This window comes from Phocoena phocoena, chromosome 1 (genome assembly GCF_963924675.1).
Source record: "Phocoena phocoena chromosome 1, mPhoPho1.1, whole genome shotgun sequence".
NCBI classification, from domain to species: Eukaryota; Metazoa; Chordata; class Mammalia; order Artiodactyla; family Phocoenidae; genus Phocoena; species Phocoena phocoena.
In genome coordinates this window covers 108,794,555-108,817,882 of record NC_089219.1, presented here as the reverse complement: position 1 = coordinate 108,817,882, position 23,328 = coordinate 108,794,555, and the positions used below count along the sequence as shown (strand labels likewise).

Sequence of the window (23,328 nt, the reverse complement as noted above, 5' to 3'; positions counted from 1 at the left end):
ACTTGATAAAGAGATAACAGAAGGTCCTTTATATTCAATCATATTTTGGAAAATCTCCTCAATTTCTGATCACAAATGAAAAGTTTATGTATACTTCACCTGAATTTACAGCTTTCAGTCATACATTAAAACTGTTCCTTTATAACGATATGTGAAAGAAAATAATATTTCATGATACTTCAATTAATGTTTCTTCAAAATATCAATTTTTATCCTTATTTGCTAAGAGATTTAAGGTCTTAAGAATTTTAAGTTTGCTCCATCCTTGTGACATTTTCAAATGCCATCAACTTCTAAATAATGATGCACGGCTTTTATTACTATCCAGTGTTTGATAATATCCAAATAATTGAAATATTATTTCAGTTATTATCCTCCTGAAAAAAAAAATCCATGTTTCATTTCCAAAAAGGTCCCTGGCTATATAATTTTCCCCTTCCTAACAGTTTGATTTAATTCTTAGTAGTAACTGCTCTTACCAAAACCAGAAGTCTTCAAGCACTAGAAAGTGAGATATGATAATATCATGATTTAAAAAAGATATTTCAGTATTATCTTTCAGCTGTTGTGAAATAAATTCTTCAGAAGACCATCTTCTTAACAAAGATACTACTCAGATTTCTGGTAATGGCTGAAATAATCTCTTACCGCTAAATATTAATTTTCTTCAATCTTAAACCATAGTCTATGGCCTCTGCCTACTGAAGTCATTCTTTTGTGCTGAAATCAGTCAATAAGGGCTGTGGGTGATTCAGAGCAAAGTTCTAAGAGATTTCCTTTATGGTCTTTGAAGAAATGTATCTATTTAAGTTGCCGGACACAGTTCTTTTAAAAGGCTAGGAGAGGGGCTTCCCTGGTGGCGCAGTGGTTGAGAGTCCGCCTGCCGATGCAGGGGACACGGGTTCGTGCCCCGGCCCGTGAGCCATGGCCGCTGAGCCTGTGCATCCGGAGCCTGTGCTCTGCAACAGGAGAGGCCATAACAGTAAGAGGCCCGCGTACCGCAAAAATAAATAAATAAAATAAAATAATAAAAGGCTAGGAGAATTCCACTTTCCATAGGAACTGAAAGGTAATATAAACTGCCCTGTTATTCCACAAAGCTTGTTTCCTGAGATTCCCACTTTTCATTTTGTCATAACACACCTAGTTCTGTTCAAATTTTGCCTGATGAGAAGGTCCACATGATACTATTGTTACAATCTGCTGAAAAAAAAGGCTTCTTCTTTAAGATCTAAGTATTATATCTATATAAGAAGTTAAAATACGAGTTCAAAAATTTTACTGTAACTATAGGATGGTGATAGAAGAGGGAGTGGAAAGGAGAAATCATATAAACATGCCAATCTCTCAAACTAATTGTCCCTGAAATCAGTAGTATGAGATGCACTGTAGCATCATCATTAATTCTTTTGCTGGTTCCAGTATGTACAGCTGTGGATTACTATTTCACAGTACTTAGTTATGTGTAACAAAATTCTCTTACATGGTAAGACAAAGCTCACTATAATACAGTGCCTGGCGGATACACTTACAGAACAGTTTAGGAAATAAGAAAATTAACAGATACCTGTACTGCTGCTCTCTATTCATATAAAGCAGGATCTCAGCACCACTGACATTTGGGCGGGATACTTCTTTGTTGTTGGGACTGTCCTATGCATTGTAGGGTTAAGCAGCATCCCTGGCTTCCACCCACTAGAGGTACAGCACCCCGACCCCGACCCCAGCTGTGACAAACAAAAACGTCTTCAGACATTGCCAAATGTCCCCTGGAGGCTCCCGGTTGAGAACTACTGATAAAGAGTAAGTCACTATATTGAAGCTGTAATTCACTGCATAATTATACTGAGGTTGGTATCTGGAGGGTCTGAGAACAAAGAGCAAGGTAAGCTTTATGAAAAAATGTTAGAAGCAGATGGTTTTAGCACAAAACAAGATAATTAGCAAAGGTGAAGAGACAGGTTCAAATAAGGTAGCGATAATAGCTAGGCAGAAAATAAAAAAAGGTATGATATCTATAGAGGCCTCTATAAAACATTAGGACATAAAAAAAGAGATAATCATGTCTCATAAGAGTTCTGATAGATTGATCTTTCTTACTGTCTTTAGCTTCAGTTAACATTAAAATGTGCAGAACTCAACATGTACTAACTTATACTAAGAGGTTGGGATACATGGTTTAAGTGAAAGAATACTGGACTCCAGTCAAGAAATCTGGCTTTTAGTCTCAGCTCTTCACTGAACAGACATATGTGTGATCTTAAGCAGGTCACATCACCTCACTGAGTGTTAATTTCCTCACCTGAGGAGGGTATCGGACTAGAGGATATTTAAAGTCTCTTTCAGCTTTGACATTTCAGAATTCTATAAATGTCAGTTTGTACATGATAAAGAGAATAATGAATTAACTGTATTATACATTTCATAGCTTTGGATTCCTCAGAAATGGAATCCAGGATTAAGCCAGAGACAAACATTCACGATTCAAGTCCCTCTAGCGCATGTCAGTTTACCTTGCAGTGCAGGGGCTGACTGTGTCTGGGTTTTGGAAAGAGCAGACAGAATGCTCTCTGGGGTGATCTCCACCTTCGAGAGGATATTTGCTAGAGGGTTATGAGATGTTGTCGTGGCAGGTGCAGGTGTTTTCAGACCACTGGTGAGGTTGCTGGGACTTGCAGGAGTTCCTGGAGAAGGTCTTGATGCAGGACTGACCCCTGGTGGCAGAAAGATTAACTCAAGAAAATGAAATTCAAAATGACCTATAAATTCACGATACTTTCCAGTCACTTAATTGAGTATGGTATGTTCAGTAGGAATTCTTTTGTGAATGATCCACAAATTGTCCATCTTGTACAAAGAAAAAATCTGAAAATTAGATTAAGACTTGCTCCTATCTACTTGGAACACTGTTAAATTAGATAAGTATTAAGTTATTTTTTTTCATATGTATTTACTAGTTTTCAGAGTCCCAAGAGAAAGAGACCAGAGAACCTATTTCTTTTTTCTCTACCAAATGGAACCTACACCTCAGACTCCTCTAAGTGCTCAATAGATATTGCTGGCTAATTATGATCAGACTGGGCCACTGCATAATTCTATGTGATGAGTAAGTTATTTCCTTTTGAAATGGACTTTAAAATGAGGGTTATATAAGCAATCTTTACATTTTTACATTTTAAAATACTGGGTTGATTCTTAACATAGGAAAAATGGTATATAAAGAAGAAATGATTTTTGATCTTTTTAACAATCAAAAATATAGACAGGTATTTCACACAAAAAAATGATAAGCATATGAAAGAAATTTTAACCACATCTTTAATCAAAGGAATGCAAACAAACAATTTTTTTAAGACTGAATTTGACAAAGTATAAAACAAAACAGGTTGGAGAGGTTGAGGAACAATGGGAACTTTCATATACTTGGTACATAAAATAGTACGTTTTTTGGAGATCATTTTAGTTATAACATGAAAAGACTTAAAAACCTATATGCTGAATTTTTTGGAGTCTTTATCTTTTAGAAATACTTAGCTATTTATGAAGAAATGAAATAATTGGGATTTTCTTCAAAATAATCAGGATTGGATAGGGCATAGCAGAAACAAGATTGGCCATGTGTTTACAGTGTTGAAGATGAGTGATGAGCATGTAGAGGAGCTCTACTTTATTTATCTTCATTAAATCTTCCATTACAAAAAGTCCCATATACTTATCAACCCTTTTAAGAAGGGTTGTGCATAAAATTTTAGCATCAAGGTTGTTCATTACAGTATTCTTTATAACAGCGAAAAATTGGAAACACACTAGATGTTCTGATAATAAAGGCTTACATAAATTATTGAATGCTATTAAATGATATAGCTGAATGTTTAATGACTTACAAAAACATCCATGATATGTAGTTAAATTTTAAGTAGTTGCTTTCAAAAGAGTACAGTTGTCCCTCGGTACCCATGGGGGGTTGGTTTCAGGACTCCTGAATATATCAAAATCTGTAGATGCTCAAGTCCTTTATAAAATGGTATAGTATTTGCATATAACCTATGCACATCCTTCCATATACTTTATTTTTGTTTGTTTGTTTGCCATGCCACATGGCTTGCGGGATCTTTGTTCCCTGATCAGGGATTAAACCTGGGCCATGGCAGTCAAAGCACCGAGACCTGAAAATTAGATTAAGACTTGCTCCTATCTACTTGGAACACTGTTAAATTAGATAAGTATTAGGTTATTTTTTTTCATATGTATTTACTAGTTTTCAGAGTCCCAACAGAAAGAGACCAGAGAACCTATTTCTTCTTCCCGCCAGGGAAGTCCCCGTCCTTCCATATACTTTAAATCATCTCTAGATTACTCATAATACAATATAAATAGTTGTAAATACAACGTAAATGCTATATAAATAGTTGCTGGGGCATGACAAGTTCAAGTTTTGCTTTTTGGAACTTTCTGAAAAAATTTTTCCCCCAAATATTTTCAATCCATGGTTGGTTGAATCCTTGGACGTGGAACCTGCAGATGCAGAACTGGTGAATATGGAGGACCGACTGTATACGCAATATGCTTCAATTACTGAAAGAAAAATTATTACTAACATTTTATTTCCCAAAACACACACACACACATACACGCACACTTGTAAGGTTAAACACAAGTGGTTTCCTTTGGGATGGCAGAATTATGGATATTTTATTCTTTTAACTTATCTTCTAATGTTTCTACGATGACCACGTAGCGGTATGTATGTATGTATGTATTTATTTATTAATTATGGCTGCACTGGGTCTTAGTTGCGGCATGCATGTGGGATCTAGCTCCCCGACCAGGGATGGAACACAGGCCCCCTGCACTGGGAGCATGGAGTCTTACCCACTGGACCGCCAGGGAAATCCCTATTTTTATTTTTTAATTAAAAAGTTACTTTTAATTAAAAAAAAAAAAACCCAGATTGATGGTTCAATTAGAAAGGTGGAAATAAGCCTTTTATCTTCTTTACTAGGGCTACTTACCAGTATTTTTCATGACTGATGTCAGGCTGCTAAGGATGGAACTGATCTTTGCCAGATCCACATTAGCCAGGTTTGGCAAAGCCAGTGCTGGAGTAGGGGAGAGAAGAGAAGTATTCACAGGCTTTGGAGGAGGTGGGGTTGCTGTCATGGTCACAGGCACTGGAGTACATGAAGAGGCCTTTGAGATACTTTCTGTTGGCTTTGTAGGTACAGCAGTGGATACAGCTGACTTCTCCACAGGTTTTTCCTTCCTGTCTTCTACTGTTTAAAAAAAGAAAAGAGATAGTATTGCATCTTACTACTTTCCAGACTCTGCTTCCAACATGTCCTATATTTCCTAAAAAGTACTATGCTTTAGAGAAAAATCATTCACTTCATGATTTTTTTAAAAAGTCATGCTCTTTATAATTTATGAACCTTCCCACCTTTAATAGCTGCTTAAAATGAATTCCCCAAATACATCTTTTATCTTACATTTAATGATTTCTTTACATCTTCTTAGTATCTGTTATTAAATTTGTACATTTCTGGAAGCATGTTATTATTTGGTACACATTTGTGTTCTTTCAGTAATATTTATGTCATAAATTGTCCTGTCTTTTCTTTGCCATTATTAACCTGAGAGCTTTCTAAGAAACAGAAACTCTGTACATATGTTAATGTATTATCCTTTGGCCTCCTGAAATTGGTCTACTGGGGGTGCAATCAGGCACTGGCACTAATGCAATGTTTTAACTCTTGATGCCTCTGCAATACTTTCCTCTTAATACTTTAAAGGCAATGCACTATGTGGATAGTGCATTAAATTCAACCTAAGTCAAACCGCCTAATAAGAATAATTATAAAAGCTGGGGATGTCAGAGAAACAATTCACCAATCCAGATTAATTCTGAAAGTGTGGTTAACAAAATGTGGCTTTGGAATCTTGAAGGTCAAGAGTGACAGAGAATAAGGAATTCCAGCATAAGTGGCCCTCCCTTTAGAGCAGTGCTGCTCAAAAGAAATGTAATTCAAGCCACATATGTAAGTTTAAATTTTCTAGTAACCATATCAAAAAAAGAAAAACAGGTAAAATTAATTTTAATTATATATTTTACTTATCTCAATATAGCCCAAATATTTTCATTTTAATAAGTTATAAATATAAACAATTATTGAGATATTTTCACTCTTTTTTAAAGCACCAAGTTCCTAGAATCCAGTGTGTATTTTGTTTTGTTTTTGTTTTTGCCACACCACGTGGCTTGCAGGATCTTGGGTCCCTGGCAACGGAAGCACAGACTCCTAACCACTGGACCACCAGGGAATTCCCTGAACAGCACAGATCTTAAGCAATGATTCCCAACGTACGTGGCATACCAAATCCTGAACCACTGCTCTACAGACAATACTACTACCTTGGTGTTCTAATTTTATGAGGATTAAACCATCTTTTAATACCTGCCTGTGATAGATTTATTGGTGGGGAAGGCAAAACAGATAAGGAGCAAGTTGTCTACTAATCATATAGAACATACCAATGATTTTTGACCCATCATCTTCCACATCTGAGAGTTCCATGTCTTCCACATCACGATTATCTGTTGCAGGCTCAGGTGTGGCAGATTTCTCACTCTCCATGGTTGGTGACTGGGACTCCTCACCTCCCATTCCTTGAAAAGGAGACTCAGAGCCAGTTGGGGAGGGAGCATCCATGCTTGGGGAAGGGACTGGTGATTCCTCAGGATCAGGAAGGGTTGACTTCAATTGATCCAGCTTTTTCTTTAAATTGTTCACTCGATTAGCAAAGGTTTTATATGCCTAAAAGAAAAAGAAGAGTTTACTCCTTTGAGAAGTAACCAAGAAGCTACCATTGTGACTTGATCAGATTTCTTCATTATTATTAACTATATCACTGGTATAAAACAAGAAAATATCATCTGTCAAGCACGGAGTAGTTTCCAATCTCTGCTTTTTATATCCCTTAAGTCAATATTACCATCCACAGCTGCCCAAGTTAGAGACTTAGAAGTTATCTGCAATTCATCCTCCCTTGCTCCGCTGTATCTCTCCAAGCAACCAACATTTATCAAGAGTCTAAATGTGCTAGCCACTCTTCTAGGTACTGGAGATACAGCAATGACTAAGAAGACAAAAATCAAATCAATAAATAAAGCATAGCCTGAGAGGTTAAATACTATTGATTTTTTAAAAAAAAGAAACTATTTAAAAAGTTTTAGGTGTACAAAATTACTGTGAAGATAAAATAGAGTTCCCATACAACCCACACCCAATTTTCCCTATTATTAACACCTAACATTAGCATGATACATTTGTCACAATTAATAAACCAATTTTGATAATTATTATTAACTAAAGCCCATACTTTATGTATATTTCCTCAGTTTTTATCTGATGTTCTTTTTCCATTCCAGGATCCCATAATTTAGTAGTCACATCTCCTAGGCTTCTCTTGTTTGTGATGGTTTGTTAGACTTTCCTTGTTTTTGATGAACTTGACAGTTTTGAAGAGTACTGGTCAGGTATTTTGTAGACTGTCTCTTAACTGAGGTTTGTCTAATGTTTTTCTCATGATTAGACTGGGGTTATGGGTTTTGGGGAGGAAGACCACAGAGGTAAAGTGTGATTGTCATCACATCATATCAAGGGTACATACAATCAATACAATGTATTACTGTTGTTGTTAACCTTGATCATCTGGCTTAAATCCTATTCATCTGATTATCTTAATTGCCAGTGCCTTGAAGCTGTGTGTCTTTTTCTTTTTTTTGTTAAGGGTCTTGGAACATTAGATTGTGGCATCATTTTGGTTGGCTGCACAATAAGCATTATTTTAAAAATGGAGTGGAACGGCAAATAATATGCTAGAATTGAGATTTTGTTTCATAATTGAGTAGTTTATAGCACAGCAAATGCTCCCATCAAGAACAACTAGAAAAGCCAGATATATACACATACATATCTATACACACTCACACGCATGCACGCACGTGCACACACACATATTTGAATGTACTGTAGAGTGCTAAGGCAACAAAAACCCAAGTGGCAAATTCTATAAGAGGGGGAAACCATGAGGAGAGTCAAGCTGACATTCTGCAGCTGCTTTTTCTCTCAGGGTCCTGCTGATTTTGGGGATCTAGGCAAGAATTTGAGAATTCAGGCAAAAGGAAAAGGCAGAGGGTTACTACTAAATAATATAAAGAAAAAAGGAGAACTTTTAAAAGTCTTGCTGGCCTGTAGAGATAAATTAGAAAAAATTAGAAAGGCCAAAATTTTGATGAAAGAGGAAGGACAGAACTGGCTCAACAATATGCTATGGCTTTTCCTTCAAGATGTTTGCTGATAGATAACCAGCAAGGACCTACTGTATAGCACAGGGAACTCTACTCAATATTCTGTAATAACCTACAGGGGAAAATAATCTGAAAAAGAACAAACATATGTATATGTATAACTGAATCACTATGCTGTACACCTGAAATTAACAGAACACTGTAAATCAACTATACTCCAATTAAAAAAAAAGATATTTGCTGAATTATGAAGCTTGCTTAAGACGGAATTAAAGAAGTCAAGCAGAAAAATTCTGAAAAGCAAAGCGGAGTTAAACATAGACTCATGGTACAGAAGAGACAAGGATTAGCATTCAAATCACACAGTGATGGAGGGGCCCTAGTGATGTTGCAGGCTCTCAGTGGGAAAAATCTGTGACTTAGAAGCTGGATGAACCACAGGAAATCAAAAGTTTGCCCAAACTGCAATTCAGCCTGAAGTCAGTTAAGTTTCAGATTTGATTAATATGATTAGCTCTTGGACTTCCCTGGTGGCACAGTGGTTAAGAATCCACCTGCCAATGCAAGGGACACGGGTTTGATCCCTGGTCTGGGAAGATCCCACATGCCATGGAGCAACGAAGTCCATGTGCCACAACTACTGAGCCTGTGCTCTAGAGCCCGCGTGCCACAACTACTGAAGCCTGTGCGCCTAGAGCCTGTGCTCTGCAACAAGAGAAGCCACTGCAATGAGAAGCCCGTGCACCGCAGTGAAGAGTAGCCCCCGCCTACTGCAACTAAAGAAAGCTGTGCACAGCAATGAAGACCCAACGCAGCCAAAATAAATACATAAAAAATAAATAAATTTTAAAATATATATATGATAAGCTCTCACAATATCTGCCTAGCAAAGGAAAGGGTGAATCCTTTCTGCAGGAAGAGAAATCACTGAGACTCCAGAAGTATTTTCATATACAATGTTCAGTATTCCATGCCAAGAGATGAAAGAAAAGACAGACACTATGAACAGACTCAAAACAAGTATAGCCAACATCGGAATTACCTAGCAAAACCCAAATAGCTATGATTTATACGTTCAAGAAAATATAGAAAATCCCATCTTGAACAATTCCGTCCAAAATTCATTAGCAAGAGTTGAAGGGAAGCCTTGGTCGCCTAGGTTAGGTAACGGAGCCAAAATAGGGTGAGGAAAATGACTGCATGGGAGGAAGGCACTGCATGGGATGTTGAAGCCTAAGTTAGATAAAAAGAAAGCCAACAGAGATGGCTGGGAGGGATGGAAGTGCTGGAAAACTGGCTATACACATGGGCAATGATCAAATAAGTGATTATGTTGAAGATAAGGGGAGCAAGATTTTACATTTTTAGAAAAAGCAATTATAAATGTGGAAACGGAGAAAACTAGAATGAACCTTGTAGTGTTAGACTGGGATTGGAGATAATAGTGTGAACTCATGGTTTCTGACATATATAGACAGATACAGAAATATATATAGATGTAAATGTGTGTATACAGGTTAAATACACACACACACACACACATATTTCCTACCTCTGTACACTGATATGGTCTGGAAGCAGTGATATCCCAATAATAATAAGTACACCTAGTACTCAGATCTTGGTTTACAAAATATGGTTTTTCACTAAAAGGAACCAAGGCTCTTTGGAGAAATGACTGATTCCCGGGCTGGACAGAAAAGTGCAAAATGAACCTGGAAATGCTCAAAAAATGATGGGGATATGTCAAAAGAACACAGAAAGCGGCTTGAAAGGAGCTCCCACTGGGACAATTTGAGCATCAAAATAATTATTTTGCAATGAATCAGTAGTTAGTAATGAATTAGAACACTGACTAAATACGACTGAGTCCATACTGATATAAATAAATGAGTAAACTGAAACTTTGAAGAGGAACAAAATATTTGCATAGTTTCAAAACACCTCCCCACAAGACACTTATTAATTAGTGTATGGTTTCCTAGTGTTGTGGTACTTTATTACTGAGTGGCTTAAAACAACAGAAATTTATTGTCTCATAATTCTGGAGGCTAAAAGTCCAAAATCAAAGTGTGAGCAGGGCTATGATCCCTCTACGACTGAGCAGAATCCTTCCCTGCCTTTTCCTAGCTTCTGGTGGTGGCCATCAACCCTCGGAATTCCTTGGCTTGCAGATGCATCACTACAATATCTGTCTTGGTTGTCACATGATATTATTCCTGTGTGCATCTGTATCCAAATTTCCGTCTTCTTACAAGGACACCAGTTATATTGGATTAAGGCTCATCCTAATGACCTCATCTTAATTTAAGTACATCTGTAAAGACCCTGTTTCCAAGTAAGGTCATCTTCACGTGTACCAGAGAGTTAGGGCTTCAACATTATCTTCTGGGGTACACAATTCAACCCACAGCAATTACCAAGTGAAAACTTTTCAGTGGACAAGCTGGGAAGATGCCACACTAATAAGATATGAAAGGGAATGTTACAGGTAGTAAAACAAATCAAACTTGTGTGCTAACTGAAAGGATGAAATGAGAAGAACACAATCACTTCTGTGATATTCCTACTAAAGATATATAACCTCAATCTGATCACAAAGAAACATCATATAGATCCAAATTGGGGGACACTGGACAAACTATTTGACTTGTAATCTCCAAACATATTTAGGTCATGAAAATTAAAGAAAAGACTGAGGAACTGTTCCAGATCAATGGAAAACGGAAATGCAATAAATGAAACCTCTGATTCTGGACAGGAGCTTTTGTTATAAAAAGTGGTCAATTTGAATAGGGGCTGAGGATTAGATAATAATGCATGAAATGTATCAGTTTCATGATTAAACAGCTACACCTTATGGTTATGAAGGAGAAAGTAATTGTCTTGGAGGAAAATACTCATGAAAATATTTGTGGGTAATGGGGTGTCAGCAACTTTTTTTCTTTTTTTGGGGGTGTGTGTTTATTTTTATTTATGTATATATTTACTTATCTTCATTCTTTTTTTATTAATTTTTATTGGAGTATAGCTGCTTTACAATGTTGTGTTCATTTTTGCTGTACAGCAAAGTGAATCAGTTATACTTATTTTCACATGACTCCCCCCCCACAAAAAGGTCTTCATAATATGCTTAAGTTATTTCTTTAAGTTTGAGAGTGTTATAAAATAAAACAAAGAAGACTGAAAAAAAATGAGAGAGGAAAAAATGAAAATAGACTGACAGAATTTTACCAGAAAAATCCAATTATTTCTGAAGAAAAATCAAATGGCAATTCTAGAACTGAAAAATAAGCCAACTAAATTAACTGATGGGTTAAACAATAGATAAGATTCAGCATAAGAGAAAATTAATGAATTAGAAGACTGGTTAATAGAAAATATCTAGAAGGGAAGCACCGAGGAGAAAAGGATAGAAAATACAGACACTAACATAAAAAGACATTTGGAACACTGATGAGATCTAGTATACAAATTAACAGAGCTCCAGGAGGAGAAGAGATATAATGGAATAGAAACAATACTTGGCAAGAAAACATCCCAAAATTTATAAGAAACATTAAGCTACTCATTATGGGTTGAATTGTGCCCCTCAAATCATATACTGACAGTCCTAACTGTATACCTCAGAATGTGACCTTATTTGGAGACAGAGTTTTTACAGAGGTAATCAAGTTAAAACAAGGTCATTAGGATGGGCCCTAATCCAATATGACTGGTATCCTTAACAAAAAAGTGAAAATTTGGAAACAGAGGGAAGGCAATGTGAAGAGACATAGGGAAGAAACAGCCATCTACAAGTTAAACAGGAGAAGCCAGGAACAGAATCTTCCCTCACAGCCCTCAGAAAGAATCAACCCTGCTAATAACACCTTGATTTTGGACTTACAGCCTTACAGTATGAGACAATAAATTAATGTAGTTTGAGCTACCCACTCTCAGGTACTTTGTTATAGCAGCCCTAGTAAATTAATACACCACGGACTCAAAAAGTTCTGCAAACCCTAAACCAGATGAATACGAAGAACACTACACCTAGGCACATCACTGTATAACTACTGAAAACCAAAGATAAAGAGAAAATATTAATAGCAAATCAAATGCAGTAAAATAAAAAGGCTAATAACACTAAATAAATACTGACTACATAAAACAACTATAGAATATGTATGTGTATAATTAAAATATATAACAATAAAAACATATAAACATATAAATCTGAATGGTGGAAATAGTTCCTTTGATGCTATCTCCAAGGAAGTTATGAAGTTAAAGACCTAAGCAGTGATTTCAGCAGCTGCCCAGTGCCAGGCAAAGAGTTTAGAGTTTATGCACTGTCAATTTAGAGAAGCTTAGTAAACACCTTCACTTCCTATTAAAACCCCACAAAGGCCATTGATTAGGAGTAAGGATCATGTCCCAGGACTAAGGGTTATGTCCAAACAAACCTAAAACCAAGCCTTCACATCACAGTGATCCACTGATAATTTAACTGATTGCCAGAAAAAAACCTCAACATTTTTTAAAGGTAAAATGATACAATTCACAGTTTCCACAAGTATCACCCAGAAGGTCTCCTATAAAATAAATTCTTAGACAAGCAAACAGATAGTATATATAGGTATGATTAAAGTACACACACACACACACACACACACACACATCACAGAAAAAAGTCAATAGGAGTATACCTAGAAATGACCCAGATACTGGAATTAACATAGAAGGTCTTTAAGACAGTGATTACAAATACTACGTTAAAGAATTTTTAGGAAAAGATGAAGAATGGATGAATAGATGGGAAATCTCAACAAAGAAAAGGAGCTCTAAGAAAGAACGAAATGAAAATTCTAGAACTGAAAAATACAGCAGACTGGGCTTAGTAGAACAAAAAATATGTGAAGACAAGTAAATATAAAGTAGCCAAAAATAAGTCCAGAGAGAAAAAAGAATGAACAGAACAGACAGAAATCTAAGAACACATGGGACGTATAACTGGAGTCCCAGAAGGAAAAGAGAGAGAATGAAAAAGAAGGAATATTTTAAAAGATAATTGTCGAATAGGTTCTAAAACTGATGAACAATATCAAACCACAGATCCAAAAAGGTCAGTGAACCCCTTTTATCCCTTTGTAGCAGGATAAGTACAAAGAAGAAATCTAGGCACAGCTGACTTCTCAAGGGATGACAGGTAAGGAAACATTTTCAGGTAACGAAAGAAAAAAACTGCCAACTTATAATTCTTTATCCAGTGAAAACACTTCTCAAAAATGAAGGTAAAATAAAGACATTTTACGATAAACAAAAACTGAGAAATTCATCACCAACAGTCCTGCACTATAAGAAATGTTAAAGACTTTAGGCTGAAGGAAAATGATCCCAGAGGGAAACATGGATCTGCAAAAAGGAATGAAAAACACCAGAAATAGTAAATATAAAAGACTATTTCCCCCTTAATTTCTTTAAAAGTCTACTCACTGTTTAAGAAAAATAATAAAAATTATACTATATAAAATATACATAAGTAAAATAGTTAACAATAGCATAAAGACCTGGGGGAAGGGAATCCTACTACTGTTAAGGTTCTTACATTATACATGAAGTAACACAATATTAATTTAAGGTTTTATTATAACAATATTAAGATAGTAATATTAAATTAAGATAATTTAATTTAAGGCAGTAAGTTAAGAGTGCCAGATTTGATTAAAAAACAATAAGCATAAAACAAAACCAAGATCCAACTATATGCTGTTTGTAAAAGACACATTTAAGTATAAAAACTTGTGAGATGTGGGACTTCCCTGGTGGTCCAGTGGCTTAGACTCCGAGCTCCCAATGCAGGGGGCCCGGGTTCGATCCCTGATCAGGGAACTAGATCCCACATGCCTCAAGTAAGAGTTTGCATGCCGCAACTAAAGATCGTGCATGCCGCAACTAAAAGATCCCGCATACCACAACGAAGATCCCGCATGCCACAACTAAGACCTGGCACGGCCAAAAACAAACAAAAAACTTGTGAGATGCAGCTTAGAGGGAAGTTTACTGTATTAAATATACATAGTTTTAAAAAGCTGAAAATCAATTATCTAAATATTCATCTTAAAAAATTAGAAAAAGTATAGGAAATGAAATAATATAGAAGAAAGAATATCTCCCAGTGTACTGCATATAACAAGAGTAAGTTTTATTTTGTGAAACTTTTGCTGTATATGTGCATGTGTGTATGGTTCTTAGTTTCCATGTAAAATCTTTCTTTCATACGGACTGTGGTCAAAATCTTTTTGAGAACATTGCTTTAAGGTTTAACTGTTTCCACAAAAGTCAACCTGGATTATTTCAATAACCTTCTAACTTGTCTCCCTACCTTTAATAGTCTCCTATTCTCCATTCTGCTATCTTGATTCCAAAATGCAGACTTGATCACATCATCGGCAAAATTAAAATCCTACAACTGCCTTCCATTGCTTTCAGGGTAAAATTCAAAGACCTTAGAATAAATATAGGCCTTTCAGGACCATGTTCTTGACTCCCTCTCCAGTTTTATTTATCACTTCCTCATAAATGCCTAGCTATAAGAAACTACTTTCAGGTCCACCAATTTTGCCATGCTCTCTTTCATTCCCATGCTTTGAAAATGCTCTTCAGAGAATATGGTCTTTCATTTAGCTAATTACTGCAACTTCAGAGTTTAGCTCCTCTGGGAAAAATTTTCTCCATATCCTCCATTCCCACTCCCAAATTAGCTAAAGTACCTATTCAATCTGTTCTCTTAGCACCCTATAGTTACCTTCATTATAGCATTTATTACACAGAATTGCAATTATGTGTGCTCAATGAATGCTTGCTGAACAAACTTCTCCCAGCCATTTGCTAAGGATCCTCCAAAGCAGACTAAATGATTTTATATAATTTCATAAATAAGTAACGATGGTTCACTTCTCAAAAATTATAAAATGGTCTTTTGAGTAAAAATGGTAAACTAATCACTCCTGTTCAGTGTCTCTCCCTCCTGGGACTCCTATAAAATGAATAGTAAAGGAACACAAAGGTATAAACCAGTAACAAGGAAAAGGTTTTGTAAGAGTAAGAAGTAATGAGGCAGGGTAGAGAAAAATGAGGTTAGGAGTATGCAGAAAGGGAGTTATACCTGGGAAAGGAGCTGACCTGTCTTGCAGAATCCCTGAGAAGTTTTGATCTAGGAAATGATGAGTATAAAAAAGTGGAGTGAGTAGTGGAGTTGAAATCAGAAATTAAAAGTATGAATATCTTGGGGACTTCCCTGGTGGTGCAGTGGTTAAGAATCCATCTGCCAATGCAGGGGACACAGGTTTGAGCCCTGGTCCCAGAAGATCCCACATGCCGCAGAGCAACTAAGCCTGTGCGCCACAACTACTGAAGCCCGTGCACCCAGAGCCCATGCTGCACGAGAAGCCACCGCAGTGAGAAGCCCACACACTCCAACGGAGAGTAGCCTCCGCCTGCCTCAACTAGAGAAAGCCCATGCGCAGCAACGAAGACCCAACACAGCCAAAAATAAATAAATAAATATATTAAAAAGAAAAAAAGTACTATATACTGGGAATTCCCTAGAGGTCCAGTGGTTAGGACTCCCTGCTTTCACTGACGAGGGCGCAGGTTCAATCCCTGGTTGGGGAGTTAAGATCCCACAAACTGGGTGGTGTAGCCAAGATCCCACAAACTGAGTGGTACAGCCAAAAAAAAAAAAAAAAAGTACTTAAAGTATTATATACTTTTATAACCATATATAGTGATTAAAACTAAAAAAAAATTAAAATAAAGTACAAAACAGTTTCTTTCAGGGGCCATTAGACAAATGTCTAATTATCAACCCCTCTTCCAGTTGAGGTGGGGAGAAAGAGGTTCCTTAATTGAGTTGATGAAATTCAGAAACAATGTTTCCATCTAGTATCCTGGGTTTAAAAATATATATATACATACTTCTGCCCAATTTTATATCCCGTAACAGTAACTTGGCACACTCCCACTGAAACACTAAGACATAAGGCTTTAGCAAAGCTTAATGGTCAGGGTATTCATGAGCTTTAGCATCAAAAAGACCTAGGTCTTAATTCAGACACCTTCACTTGCTAGCTATAATACTACCTTGTACAAGGTTACTAACCCTCTTCAAAAGTAACTTCTTTGGGACTTCCCTGGTAGCGCAGTGGTTAAGAATCCTCCTGCCAATGCAGGAGACATGGGTTCAAGCCCTGGCCTCGGAAGATCCCATATGATGCGGAGCAACTAAGCCCGCGTGCCACAACTACTAATCCTGCACTCTAGAGCCTGCGAGCCACAACTACCGAGCCCACGTGCTGCAACTACTGAAGTCCACACGCCTAGAGCCCGTGCTCCGCAACAAGAGAAGCCACTGCGATGAGAAGCCCCCGCACTGCAACAAAGAGTAGCCCCCGCTAGCCGCAACCAGAGAGAGTCCACGCACAGCAACGAAGACCCAACACAGCCAAAAAATAAATAAATTTATAAAAATAAAAGTAACTTCTTCATCTGTGAACTAGAGATAATAATACTTATCCTAATAGAGTTAGATAACACATATAAACAGTCACAGATATGTGGTAAGCAATTGATGTAAGACAGCTTTAATCATTACTTACATTGGCCACCACTTTTACTTCTTTGTACTGTGCTTCATAGAAAATTCCAGCATTTTCAAGTGCTTCTGTTAGTGAGGGCCCATTTTTCACCTGCTTATCTAGTCCATTCACAAATTCCTCCAGCTTGGCACTTGCCTCTTCAAATTCTTTGGAGAATTTCTTCCCACCTGTCTTATCTAAAATAACAAGAGGAAGTATTCTGTAATATTCTTAGTCTCATAGTTACACCTTAAAGAATCTTCTCTAAATCACAAAAATCACAAAACAGATTATTTAAATGGTTTGTGTGATCCTGCTGTAGTGAAACAAGAGTGCATGATGAAGGCACTTGTAATTAAGGTAAAGAAAGAAAGTTCAACTAAATGAATGTTTGTTGACTGCTTTTATTCACAAATTTGATGTCACACTGCTACTCAGGAATAATGGAACGAGGCTCAATTCTGTACACTTATACCATTAACTTTTATACTATAGACTATAATAAGATATATCTCTTAGCTGAAAGAACAGAGGTTCAGAAAAGTAAAGATAGGGCTTCCCTGGTGGCGCAGTGGTTGAGAGTCCACCTGCCGATGCAGGGGACACGGGTTCGTGCCCCGGTCCAGGAAGATCCCACATGCCACACAGCAGATAGGCCCGTGAGCCATGGCCACTAGGCCGGTGCGTCCGGAGCCTGTGCTCCGCAACGGGAGAGGCCACAGTGGTGAGAGGCCCGCGTACCGCAAAAAAAAAAAAGAAAGAAAAAAAAGAAAAATAAAGATAAAGTGACTTCTTTGTGTATCAGGCTTAAAGATTATTCTTTTCTATCTGAAGATCTCTGGTAATTTGATATTACAAGAGTACCATGAATTCTTTTTCAACAATAGTAACATTGTATGACATTGTAAACTGTTTCTTACTCTCCTAAGTACTTTTTTCCCAGTGATGTTGGAATATGGCCTTAGGTGTGGATATAAATTTAGGCTTTGCATTTTATCAGCTGTGTAACTTGGGCAAGCTTCTTATCTCCTTATGAAGCCTCAGATTTCTCATGTCCAAAACAGAGGTTTTTAACATGCTTCTGAGTTGTTGTGAGGACTAAATTAGATAACATATGTTAAATTTAAAGCATGGTACAAGAACAAAATAGGTGCCAAAACAAATAGCTGGTAGTCATTTACTCATTATTTCAAAAATATTTATCGAATGCCTATTATGTGCCAGGTATTGCTCTAGGCACTAGGATACAGCAAGAATAAATAAGGATAATTTCTACTTTCATGAGATTTACATTCTAATACATTAATGATTATTATTTATAATCTACAATGTAAGGAAAAGAGAGCAAGTCACTAGATTTTATGAGGCATTACAGTGACCTTATTTATTATTTTTTTGGCTGCACCATGTGGCTTGCAGGATCTTAGTTCCCTGACCAGGGATCGAACCCAGGCCCAGAGCAGTGAAAGTGCCACATCCTAACCACTGGACCACCAGGGAATTCCCTACAGTGACCTCATTGAAGAGCACAGCCAAACCAGTTAATCACTCATGTGAAATACCCCTACCATAATCCAATACATCAAGAAAGGACTAGAAGTGGGGAAAAGGACAGAATTTACTTATTTAAAAAATTTTTTTTAATTTACTTCTTCTCCAGCTTTATTGAGATATAATTGGCATATAACATTGTTTAAGGTGTACAATTTGAAGGCTAGGAATTTACTTATGAAATTGACATGCATGAAATCACCACCTGGGAAAGAGGTACCACAACTATTCTCTATAATGTGAGGTCTTTATGCAAGAAGTCAGTCTGATCACTTGAAGATGACATATCTAGAAAGAAAACCCAACCTATTCTATTTAAAGGGATGTAGGTGTTACCTTTTAAGCATTTGAGCGTTTCTGTGCTGCACACATCCACCCTCATAGTTGACAGCTGTTTTTCTTTCAATTCTATCTGATCTTCTGAGCGCTTGTACAGCAACAGCTCTTCAATGAGGGCCTGAGACTGAACACAGACCAGGGTCATATTTAATTTATGAAATCATCCACTTATTCTACCTTTCCACACTGAAGTAAAACATGAATAAAACCTAACAAAGCCACGAGAGGCAAAAACCCTTCATATTTCCTCATAATCAGGGATATCAAATATCAACATCAATTCTCATGTCAAAACCATATTTTCAGTTACATACTTTAAAAGAAACTTTTCCTTATTTATTCAAAGCTAATTTATGGATACAGAGTTAAGATTGAAACAGACAAAGGTCCACTTATATCTTCTTTAAATTTTAACTAGATAAACGGTCTTATTATGTTAACTTTAAGCAAATTTTAATTTAATAGTTTTACAGAAAGATGAATCCCTTGTTGGGATTCAACACAAAATTCAGCTGGTAATAGATATTTCAGAAGAAGCATACTTCATCCTTTAGAGATACAGATAAAACTCTTAAGTTTTAGACAGTCTGAACATGTTTAAAATATAACTGATGTATAACTGAATAAAAATAAATCTTTCAGGATGGACTATACAGAAAGCTAACACAAAAGGGGTGAATAATATTTTGGCATGTTGAACATATTCTGTAACTTACTCGAAATTCAGCAACTATCTTAGACTTGAGAGCAGCTTTTGGATTCGTGGATGCTGTTGGAATTAAACAAAAGGTCATTTAAGAATATAGACACAAAATGTTGACTAATATTCAGGAAAATTTCCAGTTTTATAGTTAAGGGTGTACTCTTTGAATATATGTCGAACATGCACATTTAAATCATGGTATAATTCCTAGAATAAATAGTGGAATATGAAATTTGAACACTCCCAAGCATGGTAAATATAAAAATACACTATTTAGATAGGTCTAACCTACTTACCTCCAACATACCCTGTAAGTCTGAAGTCCTAGAATTATTGATTTGGAGATACTGAGATACATGAAGTACCTTTTTGCCTAGTCTGAGTGTAAGAGGATCTTAACACCTCAAATTAAGAGTGTTCAGGAGCAGGACATCCAATTAATCCTGCGTACTGGCTGTAGAAGCATCAACTCTATTCCTATGTATTTAATTCTGGATTTCTTTTTCTGCTGACTCAATTCATAGCAAAAATAGGCAAGGAAAGTTCTAAGTACAATACCACTGTGGTTGAGCTTTGGCTGAAATGATGACTTTTGTTGTTCCTAAGCATGCAACTTACGACCAAAAGGATGTGAGAGGATTCCCTTAATCATGATGAATATCACATGCTTGCTGGAGCAAAACCATCCCAAGTGTCTTGTTTCACCTCCCAATTCTCACTGTCTTTTACCTTGTTCCCTCCACACCTTCAAGTCTTTCTCAATATTCCTCAGTTTGGCCCACAGCAGCCTATCACATGCAGTATTCCACTCCCTTGATCTCATGCTGGGTAAACATGATAAACACAGCAGGAGCTCCTGTTAGAGAATGAGCTTCTGGCCAGGATTTGAGGCCCATGTCTAATCTGGCAGAGTATATCCCCAAATCTGAAGGATTTCATGGCTCCCACACAAAGGCTTCTTAATGCCTAGTCTCCTCTTCAGCTCTGTTGTTTAATGCCAGCTGCCTCTAACTTCACATATCTTTGAACCTGAAAGTTAGCCTGGGCACTATCACGTATTTTTTTCTTCTTTCAATCCCCCAACTACTCTTGAATCTTCACTCATTTAAACCCTTTTTCTGCATTTCCTTTGTTTAAAAGTAGTTCTATTTTTATTTTTTTAAAGAAGTAACTCCATGATGGCTTGTTTAGTGCAAGTCACTGGGAGCCTCCCAGGCCTGGAAAACACAGGCTTGCCCATGGTTTATGCCAGGTACGATGTCAAATGGTCTACATTTTCTTCTGCTCCAAAAAGAGGAGGTAATTTATATTAGTTGAGATTTTGTTCCTTACTTTGTGATTTCTTCCACTGCTTATTCGGTTGTTTGTTCAGATTTTCTTTCAGCTGCTTCTGAGTTTTGAAAGTGGTACCTGGAAAACATTTCAGTTTTTGCAATCTGGCGTTATGGGAAGCTGTTCTGTCTGTCCACTTCAGTTGAAGCATGAAAAAGGCAATCCGAGACTGTGTGTTGTTTCTTTCTTTCCTTTTCTTTCATTTTTATAAAAAGATAAAAACACCCACCAGATCTAAGAAGCTGATAAATAAACATGATTTTACATCAATGAAATAACAAATTTTGAGAATAGGGTAGAAGCTTAAAAACACCAGTAACACATTCAAATGAAGAATTTAACAGCTTCTTAGAAGATGCTATTTTTAAAGCAAATTTCTAGTCAAATTATGGTCATGGTATCAGATATCACCTACTGCTATTCAATGACTTAATTACATGTATCTAATACATAGGAACTAAGTAATTTAAATAACACCAGTACACAACTTACTGCAAATCTAAACCAAAAGAGAGACCGAAGAATGCCAGTACATGCTTACTACCCAACAGCTTACTGAAAACTGAAACCCTGTCCAAAAATTGTCCCATAAGTAAGAGGACAGGGCAGTAATTATTAAACACAAAAGATGAACAGTTTAAAGCACTCAACTAAAGTAAAGCAAATGCAGGAAAATAATTAGATGGTCAACATCACTTAATATGCTTTACTTTCTTTAGTCAATAAAAACGAAATTCAACCCTCCCCAAACCAATTCTACTTAAATTTTAATGCAAACCGATTTTTACAATTATTTAATTTTAAACAAACAGGGCCAGGTCCAAAAGTTTATTTTTCGTTATTAAGCAAAAGGACCAAATCTATAAAATATATATATATAATTTTAAAGACTGAACAATGACTCAATCTTTCTTTTAGGAGAGAAAAAATACTTACTCAAAGCTTCTCTTAACGCCATAATCATTTCTTCTGGGTATACATTTCTATCTTCCCAGATTTTAAAGATTCGTTCTATAGACTTAGAGACAGATGGATCCCTGAGAAGAAAGAAAAAGTGAGACAGACATATAAAAATGTTAACTTACATCTCAAACTAGAAATCTGAAAATAAAGTTGTCAACAAAATTATTTTCTAAATGTCTTCTCATGTTTATTTTAAAACATTTTTTCCTGGTGTCTAGGGCTAAAACCTTAAAAACTCTTATTCAACACTTTTTACTACTGATATAGATGAGGCTATGGATAACACATTGAACATTTAAAAAATTTACTGAGAGTAATATTGGTTCATAATATAAGTTTCATGAGTACATTATATTTCTACTTCTGTGTACACTAAGGATTATACACTCATGAGCATGCTCATGATCAAAAGTTTAAGTTTCCATCCATCACCATACAGTTGACTCCATTCATCCATTTCACACTCCCTCCACTACCCTGCCACGCTGGTAACCACTACTCGGTCCTCTGTATCCATGTGTGTGTTTGGTTTGGTTTGTTCAGTTATTTTACTTTTAATTTTTAAAACATATTCCATGTATGAGTGAAAACATAAGGTACATCTTTCTTCACCTGACTTAACTTAATTTAGCATAATACCCTCAAGGTCCATCTGTGTTGTCACAGATGGCAAGATTTCGTCTTTTTTTTTTTTAATGGCTGAATGGTATTCCACTGTGTGTGTGTGTGTGTGTGTGTGTATATATATATATATATATATATATATATATATATCTATCTATCTATCTCACACCTTCTTTATCCATTCATCCATCGATGGGCACCTTAGGTTGTTTTCCTATCTTGGCTATTGTAAATAATGCTGCAATGAACAGAGGGGTGCATATATCTTTTCAAATTCGTATTTTCATATTCTTTGGATAAATACTCAGAAGTAGGATATCTGGACATGTGGTAGTTCTATTCTTAATTTTTTGAGGAATCTCCATACTGTTTTCCATAGTGGCTGCACGGATTTAGACTCCCACCAGCAGTGTATGAGGTTTCCATTTTTTCCACATCCTCTCCAACACTTGTTATTTCTTGCCTTTTTGATAACAGCCATTCTAATGGGTGTGAGGTGATATCTCACTGTGGTTTTGATTTGCATTTCTCTAATAATTAGTGATGTTCAACATTTTTTCACATGCCTGTTGGCCATTTGTATGTCTTCTCTGGAAAAATGTCTATTCAGCACCTCTGCTCTTTTTTTTTTTTTTTTTTTGCGGTACACGGGCCTCTCTCACTGTTGTAGCCCCTCCCGCTGCGGAGCAACAGGCTCCGGACGCGCAGGCCCAGCGGCCACGGCTCACGGTCACAGCCGCTCCGCCGCACATGGGATCCTCCCGGACCGAGGCACGAACCCGCGTCCCCTGAATCGGCAGGCAGACTCTCAACCACTGTGCCACCAGGGAAGCCCGATCATATGTTTTTTAATCCTTCTTTTTGTTAATGTATCATGCTGATTTACA

At 36.6% G+C, this 23,328-nt stretch overlaps 1 protein-coding gene across 10 annotated transcripts in view; it reads right to left on the bottom strand.

The window, feature by feature from the left end:
* The window catches only part of RPRD2 (regulation of nuclear pre-mRNA domain containing 2), a 79,890-nt gene that overhangs the window by 5,294 nt on the left and 51,268 nt on the right, over positions 1-23,328 (bottom strand). For 3 of the 10 annotated variants that reach the window (XM_065877256.1, XM_065877276.1, XM_065877291.1), the window contains exons 3-10: positions 21,791-21,891; positions 20,855-20,932; positions 19,536-19,588; positions 18,817-18,943; positions 16,951-17,126; positions 6,530-6,812; positions 5,013-5,273; positions 2,514-2,714 (exon numbers count right to left, since the gene is read on the bottom strand). In XM_065877256.1, coding sequence (XP_065733328.1) covers positions 2,514-2,714; positions 5,013-5,273; positions 6,530-6,812; positions 16,951-17,126; positions 18,817-18,943; positions 19,536-19,588; positions 20,855-20,932; positions 21,791-21,891 — 1,280 coding nt within the window. The remainder of the gene's footprint in view (positions 1-2,513; positions 2,715-5,012; positions 5,274-6,529; positions 6,813-16,950; positions 17,127-18,816; positions 18,944-19,535; positions 19,589-20,854; positions 20,933-21,790; positions 21,892-23,328) is intronic. The other 7 variants (XM_065877264.1, XM_065877282.1, XM_065877298.1 and 4 more) reach the window with 3 other exon arrangements.